Source organism: Anomalospiza imberbis, unplaced genomic scaffold, assembly GCF_031753505.1.
Source record: "Anomalospiza imberbis isolate Cuckoo-Finch-1a 21T00152 unplaced genomic scaffold, ASM3175350v1 scaffold_61, whole genome shotgun sequence".
Lineage (NCBI taxonomy): Eukaryota > Metazoa > Chordata > Aves > Passeriformes > Viduidae > Anomalospiza > Anomalospiza imberbis.
The window spans coordinates 407,542-435,440 of NW_027100224.1; the positions used below are offsets into that span (position 1 = coordinate 407,542).

General features: G+C 56.3%; 3 protein-coding genes across 6 annotated transcripts in view; 2 read left to right on the forward strand and 1 right to left on the reverse strand.

Annotated features, from left to right (window-relative positions):
• Positions 1 to 123: 123 nt before the first annotated feature.
• Positions 124 to 7,317, forward strand: EIF3G (eukaryotic translation initiation factor 3 subunit G). Its single transcript, XM_068178898.1, has 11 exons — positions 124 to 228; positions 1,309 to 1,358; positions 2,419 to 2,511; positions 2,834 to 2,922; positions 3,416 to 3,475; positions 3,816 to 3,920; positions 4,346 to 4,535; positions 5,334 to 5,441; positions 6,362 to 6,498; positions 6,576 to 6,682; positions 7,242 to 7,317. The coding sequence occupies exons 1-11, from the start codon at positions 209 to 211 to the stop codon at positions 7,255 to 7,257; spliced, it is 975 nt and encodes a 324-aa protein (XP_068034999.1). The 5' UTR covers positions 124 to 208; the 3' UTR covers positions 7,258 to 7,317.
• A 1,186-nt stretch (positions 7,318 to 8,503) lies between these two features.
• Positions 8,504 to 27,866, reverse strand: PPAN (peter pan homolog). 4 transcript variants are annotated; one of them, XM_068178865.1, is made up of 13 exons: positions 27,759 to 27,866; positions 24,389 to 24,559; positions 19,877 to 19,978; positions 19,200 to 19,250; positions 17,685 to 17,858; positions 17,014 to 17,090; positions 15,209 to 15,316; positions 12,591 to 12,682; positions 12,449 to 12,480; positions 11,777 to 11,855; positions 10,995 to 11,124; positions 10,027 to 10,193; positions 8,513 to 9,169 (listed from the first exon to the last, which is right to left on the reverse strand). In XM_068178865.1, exons 1-13 carry the CDS (start codon positions 27,774 to 27,776, stop codon positions 8,535 to 8,537), a joined length of 1,836 nt encoding a protein of 611 aa, XP_068034966.1. In that variant the 5' UTR covers positions 27,777 to 27,866; the 3' UTR covers positions 8,513 to 8,534. The 4 variants fall into 4 exon arrangements, with proteins under 4 accessions (XP_068034968.1, XP_068034967.1, XP_068034966.1 ...); XM_068178866.1 differs by lacking the exon at positions 12,449 to 12,480 and having other exon boundaries at positions 8,512 to 9,169; positions 12,559 to 12,682; positions 15,209 to 15,313; XM_068178864.1 differs by lacking the exon at positions 12,449 to 12,480 and having other exon boundaries at positions 8,520 to 9,169; positions 12,559 to 12,682.
• LOC137467365 (hepatic lectin-like) overlaps positions 24,826 to 27,899 on the forward strand; it is a 29,570-nt gene continuing 26,496 nt past the window's right edge. The window contains exon 1 of the mRNA XM_068178868.1: positions 24,826 to 24,829. The gene's annotated coding sequence lies outside the window, so the exon portion shown is untranslated. The remainder of the gene's footprint in view (positions 24,830 to 27,899) is intronic.

The window sequence follows — 27,899 nt, forward strand, 5'->3', positions numbered from 1 at the left end:
TCAAATAAATCGCGCCTATAAGTTATAAACAATTCTCTCCGCCGCGCTACGAGTAGGCCGCGGGCATCATGGCGGCGTTGCTTAGCAACCGCTTCCCGCCATGCCCCGCGCGGGGCGCTTCCCGCCCTTCCCCCGCCGGAAGTGACGCGCGCGGGCCGGAAGTGGCGGGCGGCCTTTCCGGTGTGGCGGCGTGAGGGCGGCGGAGGCGATGCCGACCGGGGACTACGAGTGAGGGAGCGGGGAGCGGCGGGGAGCGGGAACGGGAGCCGGGATGGGGGAGCGGGATCGGGAATCGGGATCGAAACCGGGAATCGGAACCGGGAGCGGGGTCGCGGCGGGCTCGGGGCCTGGCGGGGCCCGCTCGGGAGGTCCCGGCTGAGGGGCCCGGGCGGGGTCCCCGAGGTCCCGGAGGTCCCGGTTGGGGTCCCGGAGGTCCCGATTGAGATCCCGGAGGTCCCGGTCGGGGTCCCGGAGGTCCCGGTCGGGGTCCCCGAGGTCCCGGGGAGCTTCGGGCGGGGCCGGGGCCGCGAGGGAGGGGAGGGACACAGGGACAGGAGGGGACAGGGACACCTGAGGGTGGCACTGGAGGGGACAGGAGGGGACAGGGACACCTGAGGGTGGCACTGGAGGGGGCAGGGACACCTGAGGGTGGCACTGGAGGGGACAGGAGGGGACAGGGACACCTGAGGGTGGCACTGGAGGGGACAGGGACACCTGAGGGTGGCACTGGGGGGGACAGGAGGGGACAGGGACACCTGAGGGTGGCACTGGAGGGGGCAGGGACACCTGAGGGTGGCACAGGAGGGGACAGGGACACCTGAGGGTGGCACTGGAGGGGACGGGGACACCTGAGGGTGGCACTGGAGGGGACAGGGGACACCTGAGGGTGGCACAGGAGGGGACAGGGGACACCTGAGGGTGGCACAGGAGGGGACAGGGGACACTGAGGGTGGCACTGGAGGGGACAGGGACACCTGAGGGTGGCACTGGAGGGGACAGGGGACACCTGAGGGTGGCACAGGAGGGGACACGGACACCTGAGGGTGGCACTGGAGGGGACAGGGACACCTGAGGGTGGCAAAGGAGGGGACAGGGACACCTGAGGGTGGCACTGGAGGGGACAGGGACACCTGAGGGTGGCACTGGGGGGGACAGGGACACCTGAGGGTGGCACTGTGGGGGACAGGGACACCTGAGGGTGGCACTGTGGGGGACAGGGACACCTGAGGGTGGCACTGGAGGGGACAGGGACACCTGAGGGTGGCACTGTGGGGGACAGGGACACCTGAGGCCGTTGTGTCCCCGCAGCTCCAAGCCCAGCTGGGCTGACCAGGTGGAGGAGGAGGGAGGAGAGGATGGTGAGTGACACCTGGGACACCTGGTGGGGGTGGCACCTGGGACACCTGGGGCACCTGGTGGGGGTGGCACCTGTCACACCTGGGACACCTGGTGGGGGTGGCACCTGTGGTACCTGTCACACCTGGGGTACCTGGTGGGGGTGGCACCTGTCACATCTGGGACACCTGTCACACCTGGGACACCTGGTGGGGGTGGCACCTGTCACACCTGGGACACCTGGGACACCTGGTGGGCATGGCACCTGTGGTACCTGTCACACCTGGGACACCTGTCACACCTGGGACACGTGTCACATCTGGGACACCTGGTGGGGGTGGCACCTGTCACACCTGGGACACCTGGTGGGCGGGGCACCTGTCACACCTGGGACACCTGGTGGGGGTGGCACCTGTCACACCTGGGGTACCTATCAGGGGTGGCACCTGTGTCCTTGGGGACAAAGAGCTGTGCCAGGGACTGGGGTGACTGGTCCAGGTGAGCGGGGTTACCTGAGCCCAGGTGACCCCTGAGCCCAGGTGAGGTTACCTGAGCCCAGGTGAGGTCACCAGAGCCCAGGTGTGGTTACCTGAGCCCAGGTGACCCCTGAGCCCAGGTGATGTTACCTGAGCCCAGGTGAGGTCACCAGAGCCCAGGTGAGGTTACCTGAGCCCAGGTGACCCCTGAGCCCAGGTGAGGTTACCTGAGCCCAGGTGAGGTCACCAGAGCCCAGGTGTGGTTACCTGAGCCCAGGTGACCCCTGAGCCCAGGTGATGTTACCTGAGCCCAGGTGAGGTCACCAGAGCCCAGGTGTGGTTACCTGAGCCCAGGTGACCCCTGAGCCCAGGTGTGGTTACCTGAGCCCAGGTGATCCCTGAGCCCAGGTTATGTTACCTGAGCCCAGGTGAGGTTACCTGAGCCCAGGTTATGTTACCTGAGCCCAGGTGAGGTTACCTGAGCCCAGGTGAGGTTACCTGAGCCCAGGTGTGGTTACCTGAGCCCAGGTGATGTTACCTGAGCCCAGGTGAGGTTACCTGAGCCCAGGTGAGGTTACCTGAGCCCAGGTGCCCCCCTGTCCCCCAGACAAGGTGATCACCAGTGAGCTGCTGAAGGACCTGCCCCTGCCCGGGGTCCTGGGCGGCCCCTCCAGCGCCGAGGCCGAGCTGCTCAAGGGAGGTGAGGCTGGCACACCTGGGGACACCTGGGACACAGCTGGGGACACCTGGGACACACCTGGAGGGGAGGGACACACCTGGGGGCACACCTGGGGAGAGCTGGGACACACCTGGAGGGGAGGGACACACCTGGGGACACCTGGGACACACCTGGGGACAGCTGGGACACACCTGGAGGGGAGGGGCACACCTGGGGGGACACCTGGGACACACCTGGGGACAGCTGGGACACACCTGGGGACACTTGGCCACACCTGGGACACACCTGGAGGAGAGGGACACACCCGGGGGCACACCTGGGGCTCACCTGTCCCTGTCCCCAGGGCCCCTCCCGTCCCCCAAGGAGGTCGTCAATGGCAACATCAAAACCATCACCGAGTACCGCGAGGAGGAGGACGGGCGCAAGGTCAAGGTGGGCACAGGTGGCACCGGTGGGCACAGGTGGGCGCCTCAGAGCCCCGCAGGTGGCACCTTTGAGCCCCAGATTTGGCTCCTAAGGGGCTCAGGTGCTCCAGGTAACTCAAATTTGGCACCTTCTGAACCCCAGGTTTGGCTCCTGAACCCACAATTTGGCTTTTTTTGTGCTCAGGTGTTCCAGGAATTCCCAAATTTGGGTTTTATGGGATTAGGCGCTTCAGGAATTCCCAAATTCGGGTTTTTTTGGGATCAGGTGCTTCCAGAGTTCCCAAATTTGGGATTTTTTGGGGCTCAGGTGCCCCAGGAATTCCCAAATTTGGTTTTTTTTTGGGCTCAGGTGCTCCAGGAATTCCCAAATTTGGGTTTTTTGGGATTAGGTGCTCCAGGAATTCCCAAGTTTGGGATTTTTTGGGATTAGGTGCTCCGGGAATTCCCAAGTTTGGGGTTTTTTTTTGGGTTTCCCGGCCCCATTCTCACGTTTCTCCCAGATCATCCGAACGTTCCGGATCGAGACCCGCAAAGCCTCCAAGGCCGTGGCCCGGCGTAAGGTGAGGGAAAGTGGGATTTACCTGGAAAAATGGGAATTACCTGGAAAAACGGGATTGGGGAAAATGGGATTTACCTGGAGAAGTGGGGTTTGCCTGGGAATGGGATTGGGATTTACCTGGGAATGGGAAAAATGGGATTTACCTGGGAAAATTTTGATTTACCTGGGAAAAAGGGGGGAAAATGGGATTTACCTGGGAAAAATTGGATTGGGAAAAATGGGATTTACCTGGGAATGGGATTTACCTGGGGAAGGGAACTGGGATTGAGGCGTTCCCACGGGAACGGGGCCGGAATCCCGAATTTCCCGGAATCTTCTGGCTCCTTTTCCCCCCACCCCAGAACTGGAAGAAATTTGGGAATTCCGAGTTCGACGCCCCCGGGCCCAACGTGGCCACGACGACCGTGAGCGACGACGTCTTCATGACCTTCATCACCAGCAAGGAGGTAGGGACAGGTGTGCCCAGGTGTGTCCAGGTGTGCCCAGGTGTGTCCTAGCTGTCCCCAGGTGTGTCCCAGCTGTCCCCAGGTGTGTCCCCCATGCAGGACCTGAGCTGCCAGGAGGAGGAGAACCCCATGAACATCTCTAGGTGTGCCCCATACCCACGTGTGTCGCCACCTGTGTCCCTAGCTGTCCCCAGCCGTGTCCCTAGATGTCCCCAGGTGTCCCCAGCTGTGTCCTAGGGATCCCCAGGTGTGCTCAGGTGTGTCCCCCATGCAGGAGGAGGAGAACCCCATGAACATCTCTAGGTGTGCCCCATACCCACGTGTGTCCCCAGCCGTGCCCCCGGCTGTGTCCCTAGGTGTCCCTAGCGGTGTCCCCAGGTGTGCCCAGGTGATCCCAGGTGTGCCCAGGTGTACCTGTCCCACAGGACCTGAACTGCCAGGAGGAGGAGGACCCCATGAACAAGCTCAAGGGCCAGAAGATCGTGTCCTGCCGCATCTGCAAGGGCGACCACTGGACCACGCGCTGCCCCTACAAGGACACGCTGGGGCCCATGCAGAAGGAGCTGGCCGAGCAGCTGGGGCTGTCCACGGGCGAGAAGGAGAAACTGCCCGGAGGTGGGACCCCAAATCCCAAATCCCGCTTTTTTGGGGAATTTTTCCCATATTTTTCCCATTTTTGTACTGTTACGGGGCCCTAAGGTCATCGTGGTGGCCCCGTTGTGATGGTGGCCCCAAGGTCACCATGGTGGCCCTGTTGTGGTGGTGGTGGTCCCAAGGTCACCGTGGTGGCCCCAAGGTTACTGTGGTGGCCCCAAGGTCACTGTGGTGGGCACGTTGTGGTGCTGGTGGCCTCAAGGTCACCGTGGTGGCCCCAAGGTCACTGTGGTGGCCCCAAGGTTACTGTGGTGGCCCCAAGGTCACTGTGGTGGGCACGTTGTGGTGGTGGTGGCCCCAAGGTCACGGTGGTGGCCCCAAGGTCACCGTGGTGGCCTTGTTGTGGTGGTGGTGGCCCCAAGGTCACCGTGGTGGCCCTGTTGTGGTGGTGGTGGCGCAAAGGGCACTGTGGTGGCCCCGTTGTGGTGGTGGCCCCAAGGTCACCGTGGTGGCCTTGTTGTGGTGGTGGTGGCCCCAAGGTCACCATGGTGGCCCTGTTGTGGTGGTGGTGGCCCCAAGGGCGCTGTGGTGGCCCCGTTGTGGTGGTGGCCCCAAGGTCACCGTGGTGGCCCTGTGGTGGTGGTGGCCCCAAGGTCACCGTGGTGGCCCTGTGGTGGTGGTGGCCCCAAGGTCACCGTGGTGGCCCTGTGGTGGTGGTGGCCCCAAGGTCAATGTGGTGGCCCCAAGGTCACTGTGGTGAGGCTGTTCCTCACCTGTCCCCACCTGTCCATCTTCCCTCTCACCTGTCCCCACCTGCAGAGCCGGAGCCGGTGGCCGCCCAGGTGAGCAAGACGGGCAAGTACGTCCCGCCCAGCCTGAGGGACGGGGCCAGCCGGCGCGGGGAGTCCATGCAGCCCAACCGCCGAGGTGAGCGCACCTGGGGGGATAAAAACACACCTGGGGGGATAAAAACACACCTGGGGGAGATAAAACCACACCTGGGGGGATAAAAACACACCTGGGCACACCTGGGGGGATAAAAACACACCTGGGGGGGATAAAACCACACCTGGGGGGATAAAAACACACCTGGGCACACCTGGGGGGGATAAAAACACACCTGGGGGGATAAAACCACACCTGGGGGGATAAAACCACACCTGGGGGGGATAAAAACACACCTGGGCACACCTGGGGGGGATAAAAACACACCTGGGGGGATAAAACCACACCTGGGCACACCTGGGGGGATAAAACACACCTGGGGGGGATAAAAACATACCTGGGCACACCTGTGGGACTTTGGGAACACCTGGGGGGCTCTGGGGTCACCTGGGACACACCTGGGGGAGACAAAACACACCTAGGGCCACCTGGGAAACACCTGGGGAGCTTTGGGGACACCTGGGGAGCTTTGGGGACACCTGGGGGCTCTGGGGTCACCTGGGACACACCTGAGGAGCTTTGGGGACACCTGGGACACATCTGGGGAGCTTTGGGGACACCTGGGACACACCTGGGGAGCTTCGGGGACACCTGGGACACACCTGGGGGGCTCTGGGGTCACCTGGGACACACCTGGGGAGCTTCGGGGACACCTGGGACACACCTGGGGGGCTCTGGGGTCACCTGGGACACACCTGGGGAGCTTCGGGGACACCTGGGACACATCTGGGGAGCTTTGGGGACACCTGGGACACACCTGGGGATACCTGGCTGGCTTTTGGGGCCACCGGGGGGAGAAGGAAGGAAGCCACACCTGGGGCCACTGGGAGGCCAGGTGGGCACAGCCGGGCTACCTCGGAGCCCACCCGAGGCCGCCCCGCCCTCACCTGCCGCGCGCGCAGCCGACGACAACGCCACCATCCGCGTCACCAACCTGTCGGAGGACACGCGCGAGACCGACCTGCAGGAGCTCTTCCGCCCCTTCGGCTCCATCTCCCGCATCTACCTGGCCAAGGACAAGACCACGGGGCAGTCCAAGGTCACCTGCGCGCCGGGGCGGGGCTCACCTGCGCGCCGCGCCCGCCGCGCCAGGTGCTCACGGCGCCGTTTTTGCAGGGGTTCGCCTTCATCAGCTTCCACCGGCGCGAGGACGCGGCCAGGGCCATCGCGGGCGTGTCCGGCTTCGGCTACGACCACCTGATCCTCAACGTGGAGTGGGCAAAGTGCGTACCTGGCACACCTGGGCACACCTGGGGGGGGTGGCACTCACCTGGGGGGGGTCACACTCACCTGGGGGCACACCTGGGGGGGTCACACTCACCTGGGGGGGGGGTCACACTCACCTGGGGGCACCCACAGTGAACCTGTGCTGCCACACCCACCTGATCCTCAGCGTGGAGTGGGTGAAGTGCACACCTGGGGGCACACCTGGGGCACACCTGGGGGGGTCACACTCACCTGGGGGGGGTCACACTCACCTGGGGGCACCCACCTGATCCTAAACGTGGAGTGGGTGAAGTGCACACCTGGCACACCTGGGTGCACACTGGGGCACACCTGAACACCTGGGGGCACACATGGACACCTGGGGCACACCTGGGGACACCTGGGGCACACATGGACACCTGGGGGCACACCTGCACACCTGGGGACACCTGGGGCACACATGGACACCTGGGGGCACACCTGCACACCTGGGGCACACCTGGGGCACACCTGGACACCTGGGCACACCTGGGCGTCCCTCTCACCTGTCCTGACTCCCCTTTTTCCTCTCCCCAGGCCCTCCACCAACTGAGCCACTCCCAGTCCGGTCCCACTCTGGTCCCAGTCTGGTCCCAGTCCGGTCCCAGTCCGGTCCCAGTCCGGTCCCAGTTTGGTCCCAGTCCGGTCCCAGTTTGGTCCCACTCTGGTCCCAGTCCGGTCCCACTCTGGTCCCAGTCCGGTCCCAGTTTGGTCCCACTCTGGTCCCAGTCCGGTCCCAGTCTGGTCCCAGTCCGGTCCCAGTCTGGTCCCAGTTTGGTCCCAGTCTGGTCCCAGTTTGGTCCCAGTCTGGTCCCAGTTTGGTCCCAGTTTGGTCCCGGTTCAATAAAGCTCCGGGTTCTGGCACCGCCTCCGTCCCTGGCCCAGGATTTGGGCTCAGCCCAAAATTCCCAGCTGGGAAAAACGGGAATTTGGGGTGGGAAATGAAATTTGGGGTGGGAAAATGGGAATTTGGGGTGGGGAAAATGGGGAATTTGGGGTGAAAAACGGGAATTTGGGGTGGGAAATGAAATTTGGGGTGGGAAAATGGGAATTTGGGGTGGGGAAAATGGGAATTTGGGGTGAAAAACGGGAATTTGGGGTGGGAAATGAAATTTGGGGTGGGAAAATGGGAATTTGGGGTGGGGAAAACAGGAATTTGGGGTGACAAATGGGAATTTGGGGTGGGGAAAATGGGAATTTGGGGTGGGAAATGAAATTTGGGGTGGGAAATGGGATTTTTCCCGGAAAAAAGAGCGAGACGAGTTCCTGGGGTGGATTCCACCTTTATTCCCGCTCCTCCCACGGGGAGACGCCTGCCCAGCTGGAGAGGGACGAAATTCCCGAATTTCCAACCCAGAATTGCGGCCACGACGACGCCTGGACGTTCCCGAAATTCCCACTGGGTTTTTTTGGGGGTTTTCCCCCATTTTGGGGTTTTTTCCCACCATATTTAGGAGGAGATTTTCCCGTTTTTGGGGATTTTTTCCCACTCGTTTTTGGTTTGTTGTTTTTTTTTTTTTTTTTTTTTTTTTTTTTTTTTGGGGTGGTCTCCCCTGGATTTGGGGGATCCCAGCAGGGAAAATGTGGGAGGGGATGCAGGGGGGGAATTTGGGGGATCCCAGAATCCTTCTGGAAATCCCAAAAATCCCCTCGGAAATCCCAAAATTCCCCTGTGAACCCCAAAATTCCTCTTGAGGATCCCCAAGTTCTTCTGGAAGATCCCGAAATTCCGCTGGACCCCAAAATCCGTCCCGGAGACCCCAAATTCCCGCCCCCTGTGGGATCGGGGCGGGGGTCCCAAATTCCCAATTTCTTTTTTTTCCCCCCCTTTCAATTTTTCTTTTTCCGGGCCCGTCCTGGCTGTGGGAAATTCGGGATTTTCCGGGGGCTCAGGAGCTTCCCACGGCGGGATTTGGGATTTCCCGGGTGGGATTTGGGGTTTTTGGGATTTCCCGGGTGGGATTTGGGATTTCCGGGGTGGGATTTGGGGTTTTTGGGATGTCCCGGGTGGGATTTGGGGTTTTTGGGATGGGATTTGGGGTTTTTGGGATGTCCCGGGTGGGATTTGGGGGTTCCCGGGTGAGATTTGGGATTTCCCGGGTGGGATTTGGGATTTCCCGGGTGGGATTTGGGGTTTTTGGGATTTCCTGGGTGGGATTTGGGGTTTTTGGGATGTCCCGGGTGGGATTTGGGGGTTCCCGGGTGGGATTTGGGGTTTTTGGGATGTCCCAGGTGGGATTTCGGGGTTCCCGGGTGAGATTTTGGAGTTTCCTGTTGGGATTTGGGGGTCCCAGGTTTCCTGGGGTGGGATTTGGGGTTTTTGGGATGTCCTGGGCGGGATTTTTGGGATCCAGGATGGGATTTTGGGGTTCCAGGTGTGGATTTCGGGCTCCTCTTCTGTCGTTTCCGGGCTCGGGGCGCGGCCGAGGGGCTTCGCTTCCTCTTGGAGTGACCGGGGAACAAATCTGGGGGAAAAAAGGGGGAAAATGGGAATTTAGAGGGGGGAAAAAAAGGGGGATTTAGGGGAAAAGAATTGGGGTTTGGGGGGGGAAAAATGGAATTTAGGGATGGAAAATTGGGATTTAGGAGAAGAAAAACGGGATTTGGGGGTAAAAAATGGGATTTGGGGAAAAAAGTAGGGATTTGGGGGGAACAAATTGGGATTAAGGGGGGAAATGGGATTTGGGTGGAAAAAAACCGGAATTTTAGGCATAAAAAATTGGGATTTGGGGGGGAAACGTTGGGATTTGGGGTGCCAGGACGGCCCCGGAAGTGTCAGAGCGTTTACTTTGATCCCAAATCACGGAAATTCAGGAATTTTGCGTCATCAGCCACTTCCAGGGAGGGAAAACTCACCTGGAAACTCCCAAACTCACCTGGAACCCCCAAATATTCCCTTTATCCCCCCTAAACTCACCTGGAAACCCCAGAACTCACCAGGATGCCCCAAAGCTCACCTGAAACCCCCCAAAACTCACCTGGAGCCCCCAAAACTCACCTGGAACATCCCAAAACTCACCTGGAACCCCCCAAAACTCACCTGGAACATCCCAAAACTCACCTGGATGCCCCAAAACTCACCTGGAACCCCCCCAAAACTCACCTGGACCCCCCAAAACTCACCTGGATGCCCCAAAACTCACCTGGAACCCCAAGCTCACCTGGACCCCCCCCCCCCCAAGCTCACCTGGAACCCCCCCAAGCTCACCTGGAACCCTCCCAAGCTCACCTGGACCCCCCAAAACTCACCTGGATGCCCCAAAACTCACCTGGACCCCCCAAGCTCACCTGGACCCCCCAAGCTCACCTGGCCGGAGCTCACCTGTGTCAGGCTCCTCCCCCAGCTCCTGTCTGTAATACTCGGCCTCGTCCTCGTCCGACGGCTCGGCCTCACCTGCCTCAGGTGCGCCGGGGTCCTCGGCGTCGCTGTCACCTCCGGGGCCACCTGGGCCACCTGTGGCCCGGCCCATCCCGGCCAGGCTGCGCTCCCTGGGGAGAGACAGGTGAGGGACAGGTGAGGGACAGGGAGGGGACACCTGGGGATGGATCCGGCCAGGCTGCCCCACCTGGGGGAGCCTCACCTGGGGGAGCCTCACCTGTGTGACCCCCCCCCAATCCTTACCTGTGTGACCTCACCTGTGTGACCTCACCTGTGTGACCTTTCTGACCTCACCTGTGTGACCTCACCTGTGTGACCTTTCTGTCCTCACCTGTGTGACCTCACCTGTGTGACCTCACCTGTGTGACCCCCCCATCCTCACCTGTGTGACCTCACCTGTGTGACCTCACCTGTGTGACCTCACCTGGGTGACCCCCCCCAATCCTTACCTGTGTGACCTCACCTGTGTGACCTTTCTGTCCTCACCTGTGTGACCTCACCTGTGTGACCTTTCTGTCTTCACCTGTGTGACCTCACCTGTGTGACCTTTCTGTCCTCACCTGTGTGACCTCACCTGTGTGACCCCCCCCATCCTCACCTGTGTGACCTCACCTGTGTGACCCCCTCATCCTCACCTGTGTGACCTTTCTGTCCTCACCTGTGTGACCTCACCTGTGTGACCTTTCTGTCCTCACCTGTGTGACCTCACCTGTGTGACCCCCCCCATCCTCACCTGTGTGACCTCACCTGTGTGACCCCCCCAATCCTCACCTGTGTGACCTGTCCTCACCTGTGTGACCACCTCATCCTCACCTGTGTGACCTTTCTACCCTCACCTGTGTGACCTCACCTGTGTGACCCCCCCCATCGTCACCTGTGTGACCTCACCTGGGTGACCTTTCTGTCCTCACCTGTGCCGTTCCCGCTGCTGCCGTTTCCGCTCCAGGTTCTGCTCCTGCTCCCGGCGCCGCTCCGCCCTCACCTGCAGCCGCTGCTCCCGCCGGGCCAGCAGCTCCCGCAGCTCCGCCTCTCCTTTGGGGGCTGCCGGGGGAACACACCTGTGACACACCTGGGACACACCTGAGATACACCTGGGACACCCCCGAGATACACCTGGGACACCCCCGAGATACACCTGGGACACACCTGGGTACAGGTGAGATCCCACTCGCACTGTCTCAGCTGTGTCACCCAGCCCATGTCCCCAGCTGTGTCCCCAGGTGTCACCCAGCCTGTAGTACAGGACGCTGCCCTGGCCCTCACCTGTGCCGGGTGTGTCCCCGGGTGTGTCCCTCACCTGTCCCGGGTGTGTCCCTCACCTGTGCCGGGTGTGTCCCCAGGTGTGTCCCTCACCTGTGCCGGGTGTGTCCCCGGGTGTGTCCCTCACCTGTCCCAGGTGTGTCCCCAGGTGTCACTCACCCAGGCCATGGTACAGGATGTTGCCCTGTCCCCCACCTGTGCCGGGTGTGTCCCCGGGTGTGTCCTTCACCTGTCCCAGGTGTGTCCCCAGGTGTGTCCCTCACCTGTCCCGGGTGTGTCCCCAGGTGTGTCCCCAGGTGTGTCCTTCACCTGTCCCAGGTGTGTCCCCAGGTGTGTCCCCAGGTGTGTCCCTCACCTGTCCCAGGTGTGTCCCCGGGTGTGTCCCTCACCTGTCCCGGGTGTGTCCCCAGGTGTGTCCCCAGGTGTCACTCACCCAGGCCGTGGTACAGGACGTTGCCCTGGCCCAGCCCCTCCTCCACCTTCAGCAGCTGCAGCGTCAGACGGGGCCCGATCTGGGACAGACGGACACAGGGACAGACGGACACAGGGACAGGGACACAGGGACAGGTGACAGGGACAGACAGACACAGAGACACAGGGACAGGTGACACAGGGACAGACGGACACAGGGACACAGGGACAGGTGACACACGGGGACCCCCGGTGAGCTGCGGTGTCACCTGGGCACCGTCCCCACCTGTCCCCATCCCCATCCCCCTGTGTGCCCTCTTAATGTCCCCTCAGTGTCCCCGGGGATGTCCCCAGTGTCCCCTCAGTGTCCCCAGGGATGTCCTCAGTGTCCCCTCAGTGTCCCCAAGGATGTCCCCAGTGTCCCCTCAGTGTCCCCAGGGATGTCCCCAGTGTCCCCTCAGTGTCCCCTCAGTGTCCCCGGGGATGTCCCCAGTGTCCCCTCAGTGTCCCCGGGGATGTCCCCAGTGTCCCCTCAGTGTCCCCAGGGATGTCCCCAGTGTCCCCTCAGCGTCGCCTCAGTGTCCCCTCAGTGTCACCTCGGTCAGCCTGACGGCGCTCTGCTGTGCCACCCCAATGTCCCCAGGGATGTCCCCAGTGATGTCCCCGATGTCCCCAGGGATGTCCCCGTTGTCACCTCGGTCAGCCTGACGGCGCTCTGCTGTGTCACCCCTATGTCCCCAGGGATGTCCCCAGGGATGTCCCCAGTGATGTCCCCGATGTCCCCAGGGATGTCCCCGTTGTCACCTCGGTCAGCCTGACGGCGCTCTGCTGCCTGGCGGCGTTGCCGCGCCCGGCGCAGTTCTGGGGCAGCTCCAGAACGTTCTGGGACCCGTCCGGCTCCGCCTCGCTCTCGGACAGGACGACGTCCCTGGGGGGACACGGACAGGTGACAGGGACACGGACAGGTGACAGGGACAGGGACAGGTGACAGGGACAGGTGACAGGACAATGTCCCTGGGGGGACACGGACAGGTGACAGGGACACGGACAGGTGACAGGGACGGGTGACAGGGATGGGTGACAGGGATGGGTGACAGGGACACGGACAGGTGACAGGGACAGGGACAGGTGACACGGACAGGGACAGGTGACAGGTGACAGGGACATGGACAGGTGACAGGGACAGGTGACAGGGACACGGACAGGTGACAGGGACAGGTGACACGGACAGGGACAGGGACAGGTGACAGGGACATGGACAGGTGACAGGGACAGGTGACAGGGACACGGACAGGTGACAGGTGACAGGGACAGGTGACAGGGACACGGACAGGGACAGGTGACAGGGACACGGACAGGTGACAGGGACAGGTGACAGGTGACAGGGACACGGACAGGGACAGGGACAGGTGACAGGGACAGGTGACAGGACAATGTCCCTGAGGGGACACGGACAGGTGACAGGGACACGGACAGGTGACAGGGACAGGGGACAGGTGACAGGTGACAGGTGACAGGGACAGGTGACAGGTGACAGGGACACGGACAGGGACAGGGACAGGTGACAGGTGACAGGGACAGGTGACAGGTGACAGGTGACAGGGACAGGTGACAGGTGACAGGGACAGGGACAGGGACAGGTGACAGGGACAGGTGACAGGGACAGGTGACAGGGACAGGTGACAGGGACACGGACAGGTGACAGGTGACAGGGACAGGTGACAGGTGACAGGGACAGGGACAGGGACAGGTGACAGGGACAGGTGACAGGGACACGGACAGGTGACAGGTGACAGGGACAGGTGACAGGTGACAGGTGACAGGGACAGGTGACAGGTGACAGGGACAGGTGACAGGGACAGGTGACAGGTGACAGGTGACAGGGACAGGTGACAGGTGACAGGGACAGGGACAGGTGACAGGGACACGGACAGGTGACAGGGACAGGTGACAGGGACAGGTGACAGGGACAGGTGACAGGGACAGGTGACAGGTGACAGGGACACGGACAGGTGACAGGGACAGGTGACAGGGACAGGTGACAGGTGACAGGGACAGAGGACAGGGACAGGGACACGGACAGGTGACAGGGACAGGTGACAGGTGACAGGGACAGGTGACAGGGACACGGAAAGGGACAGGTGACAGGGACAGGGACAGGTGACAGGGACAGGTGACAGGGACAGGTGACAGGGACACGGACAGGTGACAGGGACAGGTGACAGGGACAGGGACACGGACAGGTGACAGGGACAGGTGACAGGTGACAGGGACAGGTGACAGGGACAGGTGACAGGGACAGGTGACAGGTGACAGGGACAGGGACAGGTGACAGGACAATGTCCCTGGGGGGACACGGACAGGTGACAGGGACACGGACAGGTGACAGGGACAGGGGACAGGGACAGGTGACAGGGACACGGACAGGGACAGGTGACAGGGACAGGTGACAGGGACAGGGGACAGGTGACAGGTGACAGGGACAGGTGACAGGTGACAGGGACAGGTGACAGGACAATGTCCCTGAGGGGACACGGACAGGTGACAGGGACACGGACAGGTGACAGGGACAGGTGACAGGGACACGGACAGGTGACAGGGACAGGTGACAGGGACAGGTGACAGGTGACAGGTGACAGGGACACGGACAGGTGACAGGGACACGGACAGGGACAGGTGACAGGGACAGGTGACAGGACAATGTCCCTGAGGGGACACGGACAGGTGACAGGGACAGGTGACAGGGACAGAACGATGTCCCTGAGGGGACAGGGACAGGTGACACCTCTGGGGCACAGGGACAGGGGACATCTCTGGAGGTGTCCCCAATTCTCGTGTCCCCTGTCCCCTCCATGTCCCCCCCGGTGTCCCCAGGTACCCCAGGAGGACTTTCCTGTGTCCCCAAGGTGTCCTTCATGTCCCCAAGGTGTCCATGATGTCCTCAAGGTGTCCCCATGTCCCCTACCCCATCAGCAGCTGGCTGATGTCCCTGTGATGTCCCCAAGGTGTCCCCGATGTCCCAATGTCCCCAGGTGTCCCCGATGTCCCAATGTCCCCAGGTGTCCCCAATGTCCCCAGGTGTCCCTGATGTCCCCAGGTGTCCCCAGGTGTCCCCAAGGTGTCCTTGATGTCCTCAAGGTGTCCCCATGTCCCCAGTGTCCCCAGGTGTCCCCAAGGTGTCCCCAATGTCCCCAATGTCCCCAGGTGTTCTCGTTGTCCCCAAGGTGTCCTTGATGTCCCCAAGGTGTCCCCGATGTCCCCAGGTGTCCCCAAGGTGTCCCCAGTGTCCCAATGTCCCCAGGTGTCCCAGGTGTCCCCAAGGTGTCCCTGATGTCCCCAAGGTGTCCCCAAGGTGTCCCCGATGTCCCCAGGTGTCCCCAAGGTGTCCCCAAGGTGTCCCTGATGTCCCCAAGGTGTCCCCAAGGTGTCCCCGAGGTGTCCCCATGTCCCCTACCCGGTCAGCAGCTGGCTGATGTCGTCCATCCGGGCCAGGTTCGGGAATTTCTCCTGGAGAATTTTCCGGACACCCCGGCTGAGCCCCACGGGCACCACCTGGACACTGCTGGGATGGGGGGGAAAACGGGAGAAATCAGGGAAAAAAAACAGGGAAAATGGGGAAAAAACAGGGAAAATGGGAAAAAAACGGGGAAAATGGGAAAAAAATGGGAAAAATGGGAAAAAAAAAACGGGGAAAATGGGAAAAAAACAGGGGAAAATGGGAAAAAAAACGGGAAAATGGGAAAAAAAACGGGAAAAATGGGAAAAAAAATGAGAAAAATGGGGAAAAAACAGGGGAAAATGGGAAAAAAACGGGAAAAGTGGGAAAAATAATGGAAAAAACGGGGGGAAAAAAAGGGAAAAAACGGGGGAAATTGGGAATTTGGGAAGGGGGCACCACCTGGACACTGCTGGGATGGGGGGAAAACGGGAGAAATCAGGGAAAAAAAACAGGGAAAATGGGGAAAAAAACAGGGGAAATGGGAAAAAAAATGGGAAAAAATGGGAAAAAAAACAGGGAAAAATGGGAAAAAAAACCGGGGAAAATGGGAAAAAAACAGGGGAAAGTGGGAAAAAAAACGGGAAAAATGGGAAAAAACAGGGGAAATGGGAAAAAAAAAACAGGGGAAATGGGAAAAAAAACGGGAAAATGGGAAAAAAACAGGGGAAAATGGGAAAAATAATGGAAAAATGGGAAAAATAATGGAAAAAACGGGGAAAAAAAAAAGGGAAAAAACGGGGGAAATTGGGAAGGGGGCATCACCTGGACACTGCTGGGCTGGGGGGAAAACGGGAGAAATCAGGGAAAAAAACAGGGGAAAAAATGGGAAAATGGGAAAAATCAGGGAAAAGTGGGAAAAATGATGGAAAAAAATGGGAAAATTGGGGGGGGAAAAGGGAAAAAATGGGGAAAAATGGGAATTTGGGAAGGGGACACCACCTGGACACTGCTGGGTTGGGGGATAATCATGGAAAAAACAGAGAAAATGGGAAAAATCATGGAAAAATGGAACTTTGGGAATTAATTTGGGAATTCATGGATTTAGGAATTTGGGATTTCAGGACCTTAGGAATTCGGGATTGTGGGATTTTGGGAATTTGGGAATTCAGGATGTTGGGATTTTGGGAATTTGGGAATTCAGGATGTTGGGGTTTAGGGAGTTGAGGATTTTGGGAATTTGGGAATTAATGAATTTGAGAATTCAGGAATTTGGGAATCCAGGAATTTGGGAATTCAGGATTTTGGGACTTTGGGAATTTGGGAATTCAGGATTTTGGGATTTTGGGACATTGGGAATACGGGATTTTGGGAATTTGGGAATTCAGGATTTTGGGATTTGGGATTTTGGGACATTGGGAATACGGGATTTTGGGAATTTGGGAATTCAGGATTTTGGGAATTCGTGATTTTGAGAATTCAGGACTTGGGGACATTGGGAATACGGGAATTTGGGAATTTGGGGTTTTGGGACTTTGGGAATTCAGGACGTCGGGGTTTTGGGAATTGAGGATTTGGGGAATTTGGGAATTCAGGAATTTGGGAATTCAGGATTTTGGGAATTCGGGATTTTGAGAATTCAGGACTTGGGGACATTGGGAATATGGGATTTTGGGAATTTGGGAATTTGAGATTTTGGGACTTTAGGAATTCAGGACGTTGGGGTTTTGGGAATTGAGGATTTGGGGAATTTGGGAATTGAGGATTTGGGGAATTTGGGAATCCAGGAATTTGGGAATTCGGGATCGGGGCCTGGCCCTCACTAGTGCCGTAATTCCAGGAGCTGCGCCTCGGCGTCGTAGGAGATCAGCAAACAGCGGCGGATGGAATTCAGATTGACCTGAGGAAAACCGGGAATGGGAAAATGGGAAAAATCCCCAAAATCCCCAAAATCCCCTTTGTCCTGTTCCCAAATCCCTTTTCCCTAATCCCAGATCCCAACATTTCCTCGATTATCCCTGGATAAATCCAGAAAATTCTGGATAAAATTCCAGGATAATTCCAAGATAATCCCCGAGCAATGCCCAAAAATAATTCCAGGATAATTCCCGAATAATTCCTGGAAAATTCCCAGCTATTTCCCAGGTAATTCTGGCTAAAATCCGGGATAAAATTCCCAGGTAATTCCCAGATAATTCTGGCTAAAATCCGGGATAACATTCCCAGGTAATTCCCAGATAATTCTGGCTAAAATCCGGGATAAAATTCCCAGATAAATTCCAGATAACCCCGAGCAATTCCTGAATAATCCCAGGATAATCCCAGGATAATTCCCAGATAACTCCAGCTAAAATTCCGGGACAATTCCCAGATAATCCCCGAATAAATCCCAAATAAATCCCAAATAAATCCCAAGCAATTCCCGTATAAATCCCGGACAATTCCCAAGCATTTCCCGGATAATTCCGGATAAGATCCCGGGATGTTGGCGCACCCTGTGGACGTTGAGGGCCGGGAACATCCCCTGGAACATCCCGGCCATCAGCTTCAGCTGCATCTGCGCCCGCGCCCCGAAATTGCCCAGCACCAGCAGCGGCGGGTGCAGGAACTGCTGCTCGTGCATGCGGTGCCTGCGCAGCGCCGAGACCACGTCCCGCACCAGGGAGTACTGGGAAAATGGGAAAAATGGGGGAAAATGGGGAAAAATTGGATTAAATCCTGAAAAAAATCCATTAAAATAAAAAAAAATCCCATCAAAATCCCATCAAATCCCATCAAATCCCCAGAACTGCTGCTCGTGCATGCGGTGCCTGCGCAGCGCCAAGACCACGTCCCGCACCAGGGAGTACTGGGAAAATGGGAAAAATGGGGGAAAATGGGGAAAAATGGGGGAAAATGGGGAAAAATTGGATTAAATCCTGAAAAAAATCCATTAAAATCAAAAAAAATCCCATAAAAATAGCCAAAATCCCATCAAAATCCCATCAAATCCCCAGAACTGCTGCTCGTGCATGCGGTGCCTGCGCAGCGCCGAGACCACGTCCCGCACCAGGGAGTACTGGGAAAATGGGGAAAAATGGGATTTAATCCCAAAAATATCCAGCAAAATAGCCAAAATCCCATCAAAGTCTCATCAAAATGCCATCAAAATCCAATCAAAATCCCATCAAAATCCAATCAAAATCCCATCAAATCCCCAGAACTGCTGCTCGTGCATGCGGTGCCCGCGCAGCGCCGAGACCACGTCCCGCACCAGGGAGTACTGGGAAAATGGGGAAAAATGGGGGAAAATGGGAAAAATTGGATTAAATCCTGAAAAAAATCCATTAAAATCAAAAAAAATCCCATCAAAATCCCATCAAATCCCATCAAATCCCCAGAACTGGTGCTCGTGCATGCGGTGCCTGCGCAGCACCGAGACCACGTCCCGCACCAGGGAATACTGGGAAAATGGGGAAAAATTGGATTTAATCCCAAAAATATCCAGCAAAATAGCCAAAATCCCATCAAAATCTCATCAAAATGCCATCAAAATCCAATCAAAATCCCATCAAAATCCCATCAAATCCCATCAAATGCCCAGAACTGCTGCTCGTGCATGCGGTGCCTGCGCAGCGCCGAGACCACGTCCCGCACCAGGGAATACTGGGAAAATGGGAAAAATGGGATTAAATCCTGAAAAATACCATGAAATTCCATAAAATCCCATAAAAATAGCCAAAATCCCATCAAAATCCCATCAAAATCCCATCAAAATCCCATAAAAATCCCAAAAATCCCAGCCCAGAACCCCATAAACCCCCCAGAATCTGCACAGAGCCTGCAGAGGGCTGAGAGCGCGTCCTGCTCCAGGGAGCGCTGGGAAAATGGGAAAAATGGGGAAAAATTGGGATTAAATCCTGAAAAAATCCACTAAAACCCATTAAAATCCCGTCAAAATCCCATCAAACCCCCCCAGGATCACGCCCGGAATTGCTGCTCCCGAAATTCCCGGAATTCCCGGACGCACCTGCAGCACTTTGAAGGTCAGGGTGGGACCCCCCGGCAGCCGGAAAATTTTCTGGGAAGGAGGAAAAGCTTCAGAGGTGGGAAAATCCCAGAAAAAGCCCATTAAAATCCAGGGAAAAATCCCATTAAAATCCTGGGAAAATCCCAGGAAAATCCAGGGAAAATCCCAGGAAAATCCCATTAAAATCCTGGGAAAATCCCCAAAAAAATCTGGGAGAATCCCAGGAAAATTCTGGGAAAAATCCCAGAAAAAACCATGAAAAATCCCAGGAAAATCCTGGATAAATCCTGAAAAAATCCAAGAATAATCCCAGAAAAATCCTGGGGAAATCCCAGAATAAACCCGAGTGAAATTCGATAAATCCTGGGAGGATCCCATAAAAATCCTGGGAAAATCCCAGGAAAATCCCAGAAAATTCTGAGAAAATCCCAGGAAAAATCCCATTGAAATCCTGGGAAAATCCCAGAAAAATCCCAGGAAAATCCCATTAAAATCCCAGGAAAATTCCGGGAAATCCCCAATTCCCGAAGCCCAGTCCCGGCCCCATCAGAGCGTTTACTTTGGGATCAATCACAGAATTTGGGATCAATCACGGAAATTCCTTCATCCCCTGGGGCCGGGAAGGGTTCGGGACCCCCCGGAATTCCCAGAATTCCCGGAATTCCCGGAGTTCTCACCAGGTTGATCCCGGTTTGGGATTTGCTCAGCACCAGGAACTGCGTGACCCCCAAGGGCCCGGCCACGGCCACCAGATCCCGCAGGGAATTGCTGCGGCGCACCTGGAAAACCCCAAAATCCTGATCCCAAAAATCCTGGGATCCCAAATTCCTGAATCCCCAAATTCCTGGAAGAGAAACCTCGAAATTCCTGGAAAAGATCCTGAAATTCCTGAGGGAATCCCTTGAATTCTAGAAAATCCCTGGGGGATCCCAAAATCCCTGATCCCAAAAATCCTGGGATCCCAAATCCCTGATCCCAAAATCCTGAGATCCCAAATTTCTGAATCCCAATAATCCTGGGATCCCAAATTCCCGAGATCCCAAGATTCCTGAGATCCCAAATTTCTGAATCCTAAATTCTTGAATCCTAAAATTCCTGAATCCCAAAAATCCTGGGATCCCAAATTCCTGACATCCCAAAATTCCTGAGATCCCAACATTCCTGAATCCCAATAATCCTGGGATCCAAAATTCCTGAGATCCCAACATTCCTGAGATCCCAAATTTCTGAATCCTAAATTCCTGAATCCTAAAATTCCTGAGATCCCAAAAATCCTGGGATCCCAAATTCCTGAATCCCAAAAATCCTGGGATCCCAAATTCCTGAATCCCAAAAATCCTGGCATCTCAAATTCCTGAGATCCCAAATTTCTGAATCCTAAAATTCCTGCAGTCCCAAAAATCCTGAATCCCAAAAATCCTGAGATCCCAAATTCCTGAATCCCAATAATCCTGGGATCTCAAATTCCTGAATCCCAAATCCCAATACCCAAATCCCAGCGATCCCAATATCCCAAAGATCCCAAATCCCCAATCCCAGGGATCCTAAATCCCAACATTCCAAATCCCACTGATCCCAAATCCCCAATCCCCAATCCCAGTGATCCCAAATCCCAGTGATCCCAAATCCCAGTGATCCTAAATCCCAACATCCCGAATCCCAGTGATCCCAAATCCCGAATCCCAGTGATCCCAAATCCCCATTCCCAGCATCCCAGTGATCCTAAATCCCAACATTCCAAATCCCACTGATCCCAATATCCCCATTCCCACTGATCCCAATATCCCCAATCCCAATATCCCCAATCCCAAATCCCAGTGATCCCAAATCCCCAATCCCAGCATCCCAGTGATCCTAAATCCCAACATTCCAAATCCCACTGATCCCAATATCCCCATTCCCACTGATCCCAATATCCCCAATCCCAATATCCCCAATCCCAAATCCCAGTGATCCCAAATCCCCAATCCCAGCATCCCAGTGATCCCAAATCCCAACACCCCGAATCCCAGTGATCCCAAATCCCCAATCCCAGCATCCCAGTGATCCCAAATCCCAGTGATCCTAAATCCCAACATTCCAAATCCCACTGATCCCAATATCCCCAATCCCAATGTCCCCAATCCCAGTGTCCCAGTGATCCCAAATCCCAGTGATCCCAAAGATCCTAAATCCCAATATCCCAAATCCCAATACCCAAATCCCACTGATCCCAAATCCCCAATCCCAATGTCCCCAGGTGTGTCCCAGGTGTGTCCCCAATGTCCCAGGTGTGTCCCAGGTGTGTCCAGCTGTCCCCAGGTGTGTCCCCAGGTGTCCCAGGTGTCCCAGGTGTCCCAGGTGTCCCAGGTGTGTCCCAGGTGTCCCCAGGTGTCCCAGGTGTGCCCACCTGCAGGTTCCTGGCCATGAAGGGCTCCAGGAGCCTCTGGAAGCCATTCCCAGTGTCCCCAATGTCCCAGGTGTGTCCAGGTGTGTCCCAGGTGTCCCCAGGTGTGTCCCCAATGTCCCAGGTGTGTCCCCAATGTCCCAGGTGTGTCCCCAATGTCCCCAGGTGTGTCCCAGGTGTGTCCAGGTGTCCCAGGTGTGTCCAGGTGTGTCCCAGGTGTGTCCAGGTGTCCCCAGGTGTCCCAGGTGTGTCCCAGGTGTCCCCAGGTGTGTCCCAGGTGTGTCCCAGGTGTCCCAGGTGTGCCCACCTGCAGGTTCCTGGCCATGAAGGGCTCCAGGAGCCTCTGGAGGCCATTCCCAGTGTCCCCAATGTCCCAGGTGTCCCAGGTGTGTCCCAGGTGTCCCCAGGTGTGTCCCAGGTGTTCCCAGGTGTGTCCCAGGTGTCCCCAGGTGTTCCCAGGTGTGTCCCAGGTGTCCCAGGTGTGTCCCAGGTGTGTCCCCAATGTCCCAGGTGTCCCAGGTGTGTCCCAGGTGTGTCCCAGGTGTCCCCAATGTCCCAGGTGTGTCCAGGTGTCCCAGGTGTCCCCAGGTGTCCCAGGTGTGTCCCAGGTGTGTCCCAGGTGTCCCAGGTGTGCCCACCTGCAGGTTCCTGGCCATGAAGGGCTCCAGGAGCCTCTGGAAGCCATTCCCAGTGTCCCCAATGTCCCAGGTGTCCCAGGTGTGTCCCCAATGTCCCCAGGTGTGTCCCAGGTGTCCCAGGTGTGCCCACCTGCAGGTTCCTGGCCATGAAGGGCTCCAGGAGCCTTTGGAGGCCATTCCCAGTGTCCCCAATGTCCCAGGTGTCCCCAGGTGTCCCAGGTGTGTCCCAGGTGTGTCCCCAATGTCCCAGGTGTGTCCCAGGTGTCCCAGGTGTCCCCAGGTGTCCCAGGTGTGTCCCGGTGTCCCCAGGTGTCCCCCAGGTGTGTCCCCAATGTCCCAGGTGTGTCCCCAATGTCCCAGGTGTGTCCCCAGGTGTGTCCCAGGTGTCCCAGGTGTCCCAGGTGTGCCCACCTGCAGGTTCCTGGCCATGAAGGCCTCCAGGAGCCTCTGGAGGCCATTCCCAGTGTCCCCAGTGTCCCAGGTGTGTCCCAGGTGTCCCCAGGTGTGTCCCAGGTGTGTCCCCAGGTGTGTTCCAGGTGTGTCCCAGGTGTGTCCCCAGGTGTGTCCCAGGTGTGTCCCAGGTGTCCCCAGGTGTCCCCAGGTGTGTCCCAGGTGTCCCAGGTGTGTCCCCAATGTCCCAGGTGTCCCAGGTGTGTCCCAGGTGTCCCCAATGTCCCAGGTGTGTCCCAGGTGTCCCCAATGTCCCAGGTGTGTCCCAGGTGTGTCCAGGTGTCCCCAGGTGTCCCAGGTGTGCCCACCTGCAGGTTCCTGGCCGTGAAGGGCTCCAGGATCCGTCGCAGGTCCCTGCAGAGGCCATTCCCAGTGTCCCCAATGTCCCAGGTGTGTCCCCAGGTGTGTCCCCAGGTGTCCCAGGTGTGTCCCCAGGTGTCCCAGGTGTATCCCAGGTGTGTCCCCAATGTCCCAGGTGTCCCCAGGTGTGTCCCAGGTGTGTCCCAGGTGTATCCCAGGTGTGTCCCCAATGTCCCAGGTGTCCCCAGGTGTCCCAGGTGTCCCCAGGTGTCCCAGGTGTGTCCCCAATGTCCCAGGTGTCCCCAGGTGTGTCCCAGGTGTCCCAGGTGTGTCCCAGGTGTGTCCCAGGTGTCCCAGGTGTGTCCAGGTGTCCCAGGTGTGTCCCAGGTGTGCCCATGTGTCCCAGGTGTCCCCGGTGTGTCCCAGGTGTCCCCAGGTGTGTCCCCAGGTGTGTCCCAGGTGTGTCCAGGTGTCCCAGGTATGTCCAGGTGTGTCCTAGGTGTGTCCCCAATGTCCCAGGTGTGTCCCAGGTGTCCCAGGTGTGCCCACCTGCAGGTTCCTGGCCATGAAGGCCTCCAGGAGCCTCTGGAAGCCATTCCCAGTGTCCCCAATGTCCCAGGTGTGTCCCCAGGTGTGTCCATGTGTCCCAGGTGTCCCCGGTGTGTCCCCAGGTGTGTCCCAGGTGTGTCCCAGGTGTGCCCCCAATGTCCCCAGGTGTGTCCCAGGTGTGTCCCAGGTGTCCCAGGTGTGTCCAGGTGTGTCCCCAATGTCCCAGGTGTGTCCCAGGTGTGTCCAGGTGTGTCCCCAATGTCCCAGGTGTGTCCCCAATGTCCCAGGTGTGTCCCAGGTGTGTCCAGGTGTCCCCAATGTCCCCAGGTGTCCCAGGTGTCCCCAGGTGTGTCCCAGGTGTCCCCAATGTCCCAGGTGTGTCCCAGGTGTGTCCCAGGTGTGTCCCCAATGTCCCAGGTGTGTCCCAGAGGTGTCCCAGGTGTGCCCACCTGCAGGTTCCTGGCCGTGAAGGGCTCCAGGATCTGCCGCAGGTCCCGGCAGAGGCCATTCCCAGTGTCCCCAGTGTCCCAGGTGTGTCCAGGTGTCCCCACGTGTATCCCAGGTGTCCCCAGGTGTGTCCCAGGTGTGTCCCCAATGTCCCAGGTGTCCCAGGTGTGTCCCAGGTGTGCCCACCTGCAGGTTCCTGGCCGTGAAGGGCTCCAGGAGCCTCCGGAGGCCATTCCCAGTGTCCCCAATGTCCCAGGTGTGTCCAGGTGTCCCAGGTGTCCCAGGTGTGTCCAGGTGTGTCCCCAATGTCCCAGGTGTGTCCCAGGTGTGTCCCAGGTGTCCCCCCAGGTGTCCCCAGGTGTGTCCCAGGTGTCCCCCCAGGTGTCCCCAGGTGTCCCAGGTGTCCCAGGTGTGCCCACCTGCAGGTTCCTGGCCGTGAAGGGCTCCAGGATCCGCCGCAGGTCCCGGCAGAGGCTCCGCAGGCTCCTCCCGGCGCGGCCGCGCGAGAACACGAACGAGTGAGGCACGGAGCCGAACTCCTGCTCCGAGCGCTGCCGCGCCTGCGCCCGCTGCTGCCGCTGGAAACGGCTCTGGGGGGAGAGAACACATCCCGAAAATTATCCCAAAAATTATCCCGAAACATCCCAAAAATTATCCCGAAAATTATCCCGGAAAATCCCGAAAATTATCCCGAAATCCCGGCCCCTGTGGCTGGGCACACGCAGGAGTGAGGCACGGAGAATTCCAGCTCCTGCACCCGCTGGAAACGGCTCTGGGGGGAGAGAAAACATCCCAAAACATCCCGAAAATTATCCCAAAAATTATCCCGAAAATTATCCCAAAAATTATCCCGGAAAATCCCGAAAATTATCCCGAAATCCCGGCCCCCGCGGCTGGGAACATGCAGGAGTGAGGCACGGAGAATTCCAGCTCCTGCACCCGCTGGAAACGGCTCTGGGGAGGGAAAAAACATCCAAAAATATCCCGAAATATCCCAAAACATCCCAAAATATCCCGAAAAATCTCAAATTATCCTGAAAAATCCCAAATTATCCCGAAAATTATCCCGAAATCCTGGCCCCCGCAGCTGGGCACACGCAGGAGTGAGGCACGGAGAATTCCAGCTCCTGCACCCGCTGGAAACGGCTCTGGGGACGGAAAAAACATCCCAAAATATCCCAAAATATCCCAAAAAATATCCTGAAATTATCCTAAATTATCCCAAAATATCCCAAAATATCCAAAAAATATCCTGAAATTATCCTAAAATTTCCTAAATTATCCCAAAATATCCCAAAATTTCCAAAAAAATCCTGAAATGATCCTAAATTATCCTGAAATATCCCAAAATATCCAAAAATTATCCTAAAATTTCCAAAAATATCCTGAAATTATCCTAAATTATCCCAAAATATCCCAAAATTTCCAAAAACATCCTCAAATTATCCTAGAATTTCCTAAAATATCCCAAAATATCCCAAAATTCCCAAAAATTATCCTAAATTATCCCAAAATATCCCAAAATTCCCAAAAAAATCCTGAAATTATCCTAAATTATCCCAAAATATCCCAAAATTTCCAAAAAATATCCTGAAATTATCCTAAATTATCCCAAAATATCCCAAAATTTCCAAAAATATCCTCAAATTATCCTAAAATTTCCTAAAATATCCCAAAATATCCCAAAATTTCCAAAAATTATCCTGAAATATCCCAAAATATCCTGAATTATCCCAAATTAACCGCAAATATCCCGAAATATCCCGAAATTTGGGAATTCTGATCCCGAATTTCCACCGGGGACCCCAAAATCCCAAAATTTTGGGAATTTTTCCCCCGTGAATTCCCAAATTTTGGGAATTTTCCCCCCCCGTTAATTCCAAATTTTGGGAATTTTTCCCCCGTGAATTCCCAAATTTTGGGAATTTTCCCCCCCGTTAATTCCCAAATTTTGGGAATTCTTCCCCTCACGATTCCCAAATTTTGGGAATTTTCCCCACGTTAATTCCCAAATTTCGGGAATTTTTTCCCTCCTTTAATTCCCAAATTTCGGGAATTTTCCCCCCCGTTAATTCCCAAATCCCATTCATTCCCAAATTTTGGGAATTTTCCCCCCCCGTGAATTCCCAAATTTCGGGAATTTTCCCACGTTAATTCCCAAATTTTGGGAATTTTCCCCCCAGTTAATTCCCAATTTTTGGGAATTTTCCCCCCCGTTAATTCCAAATTTTGGGAATTCCCCCCCCCCCCGTTAATTCCCAAATTTCGGGAATTTTTCCCTCCTTTAATTCCCAAATTTTAGGAATTTTCCCCCCCGTTAATTCCCAAATTTCGGGAATTTCCCCCGTTAATTCCCAAATTTTGGGAATTTTTCCCCCCGTTAATTCCCAAATTTTGGGAATTTTCCCCCCCATTAATTCCCAAATTTTGGGAATTTTTCCCTCCTTTAATTCCCAAATTTTGGGAATTTTTTCCCCTCACGATTCCCAAATTTTGGGATTTCCCCCCCCCGTGAATTCCCAAATTTTGGGAATTTCCCCCCCCCCCCGTTAATTCCCAAATTTTGGGAATTTTTCCCTCCTTTAATTCCCAAATTTTGGGAATTTTCCCCCATTAATTCCCAAATTTCGGGAATTTTCCCCCACGTTAATTCCCAAATTTTGGGAATTTTTCCCTCCGTTAATTCCCAAATTTCGGGAATTTTTCCCTCCTTTAATTCCCAAATTTTAGGAATTTTCCCCCTGTTAATTCCCAAATTTCGGGAATTTTCCCCCCCCCAGTTAATTCCCAATTTTTGGGAATTTTCCCCCCCCGTTAATTCCCAAATTTTGGGAATTTTCTCCCCCGTTAATTCCCAAATTTCGGGAATTTTTCCCCACGTTAATTCCCAAATTTCGGGAATTTTCCCCCCGTTAATTCTCAAATTTCGGGAATTTTTCCCCTCCTTTAATTCCCAAATTTTGGGAATTTTTCCCTCCTTTAATTCCCAAATTTCGGGAATTTTCTCCCCACGTTAATTCCCAAATTTTGGAATTTTTCCCCTCCGTTAATTCCCAAATTTTGGGAATTTCCTCCCCCCCGTTAATTCCCAAATTTTGGGAATTTTTCCCCCCGTTAATTCCCAAATTTTGGGAATTTTTCCCCCCCATTAATTCCCAAATTTCGGGAATTTTTTCCCCCGTGAATTCCCAAATTTCGGGAATTTTGCCCCCCCGTGAATTCCCAATTTTTGGGAATTTTCCCCCCCCGTGAATTCCCAAATTTTGGGAATTTCTCCCCCGTTAATTCCCAAATTTCGGGAATTTTCCCCCCGTTAATTCCCAAATTTCGGGAATTTTTTCCCCCGTTAATTCCTAAATTTTGGGAATTTTTCCCCTCTCACGATTCCCCAAATTTTGGGAATTTTTTTCCCCGTTAATTCCAAATTTTGGGATTTTTTCCCTGCATTAATACCCAAATTTTGGGAATTTTTCCCCCCCGTTAATTCCCAAATTTCGGGAATTTTTCCCCTCCTTTAATTCCCAAATTTCGGGATTTTTTCCCCTGCATTAATTCCCAAATTTTGGGAATTTTCCCCCTCCCGATTCCCCCAAATTCGGGCATCCCGAGCCCCTCCCGCCGCTTTTCTCCCCCCTCGCGCTCCCGCCCGCCATTCCCGACCGGCCGCCGCTCCCCCCCCGCGCTCCCCATCCCGGTTTTTTCCCCCGGTTTTTCCCCGTTTTTTCCCGGTTTTTTTCCCGGTTTTTTCCCGGTTTTTTTCCCGGTTTTTTCCCGGTTTTTTCCCCCGACCTTCCCGGGCCGCCCCATCCCGGCGCCGCCGCGTGGCCTCCCGCTACTTCCGGTGTCCCCCCCAGCGCCTCCCGGTCACTTCCGGTGCGCCACTTCCGCTCGCTTCCGGGTGTCAAGTGTTTCCCCAACTTGAGTTCCGCT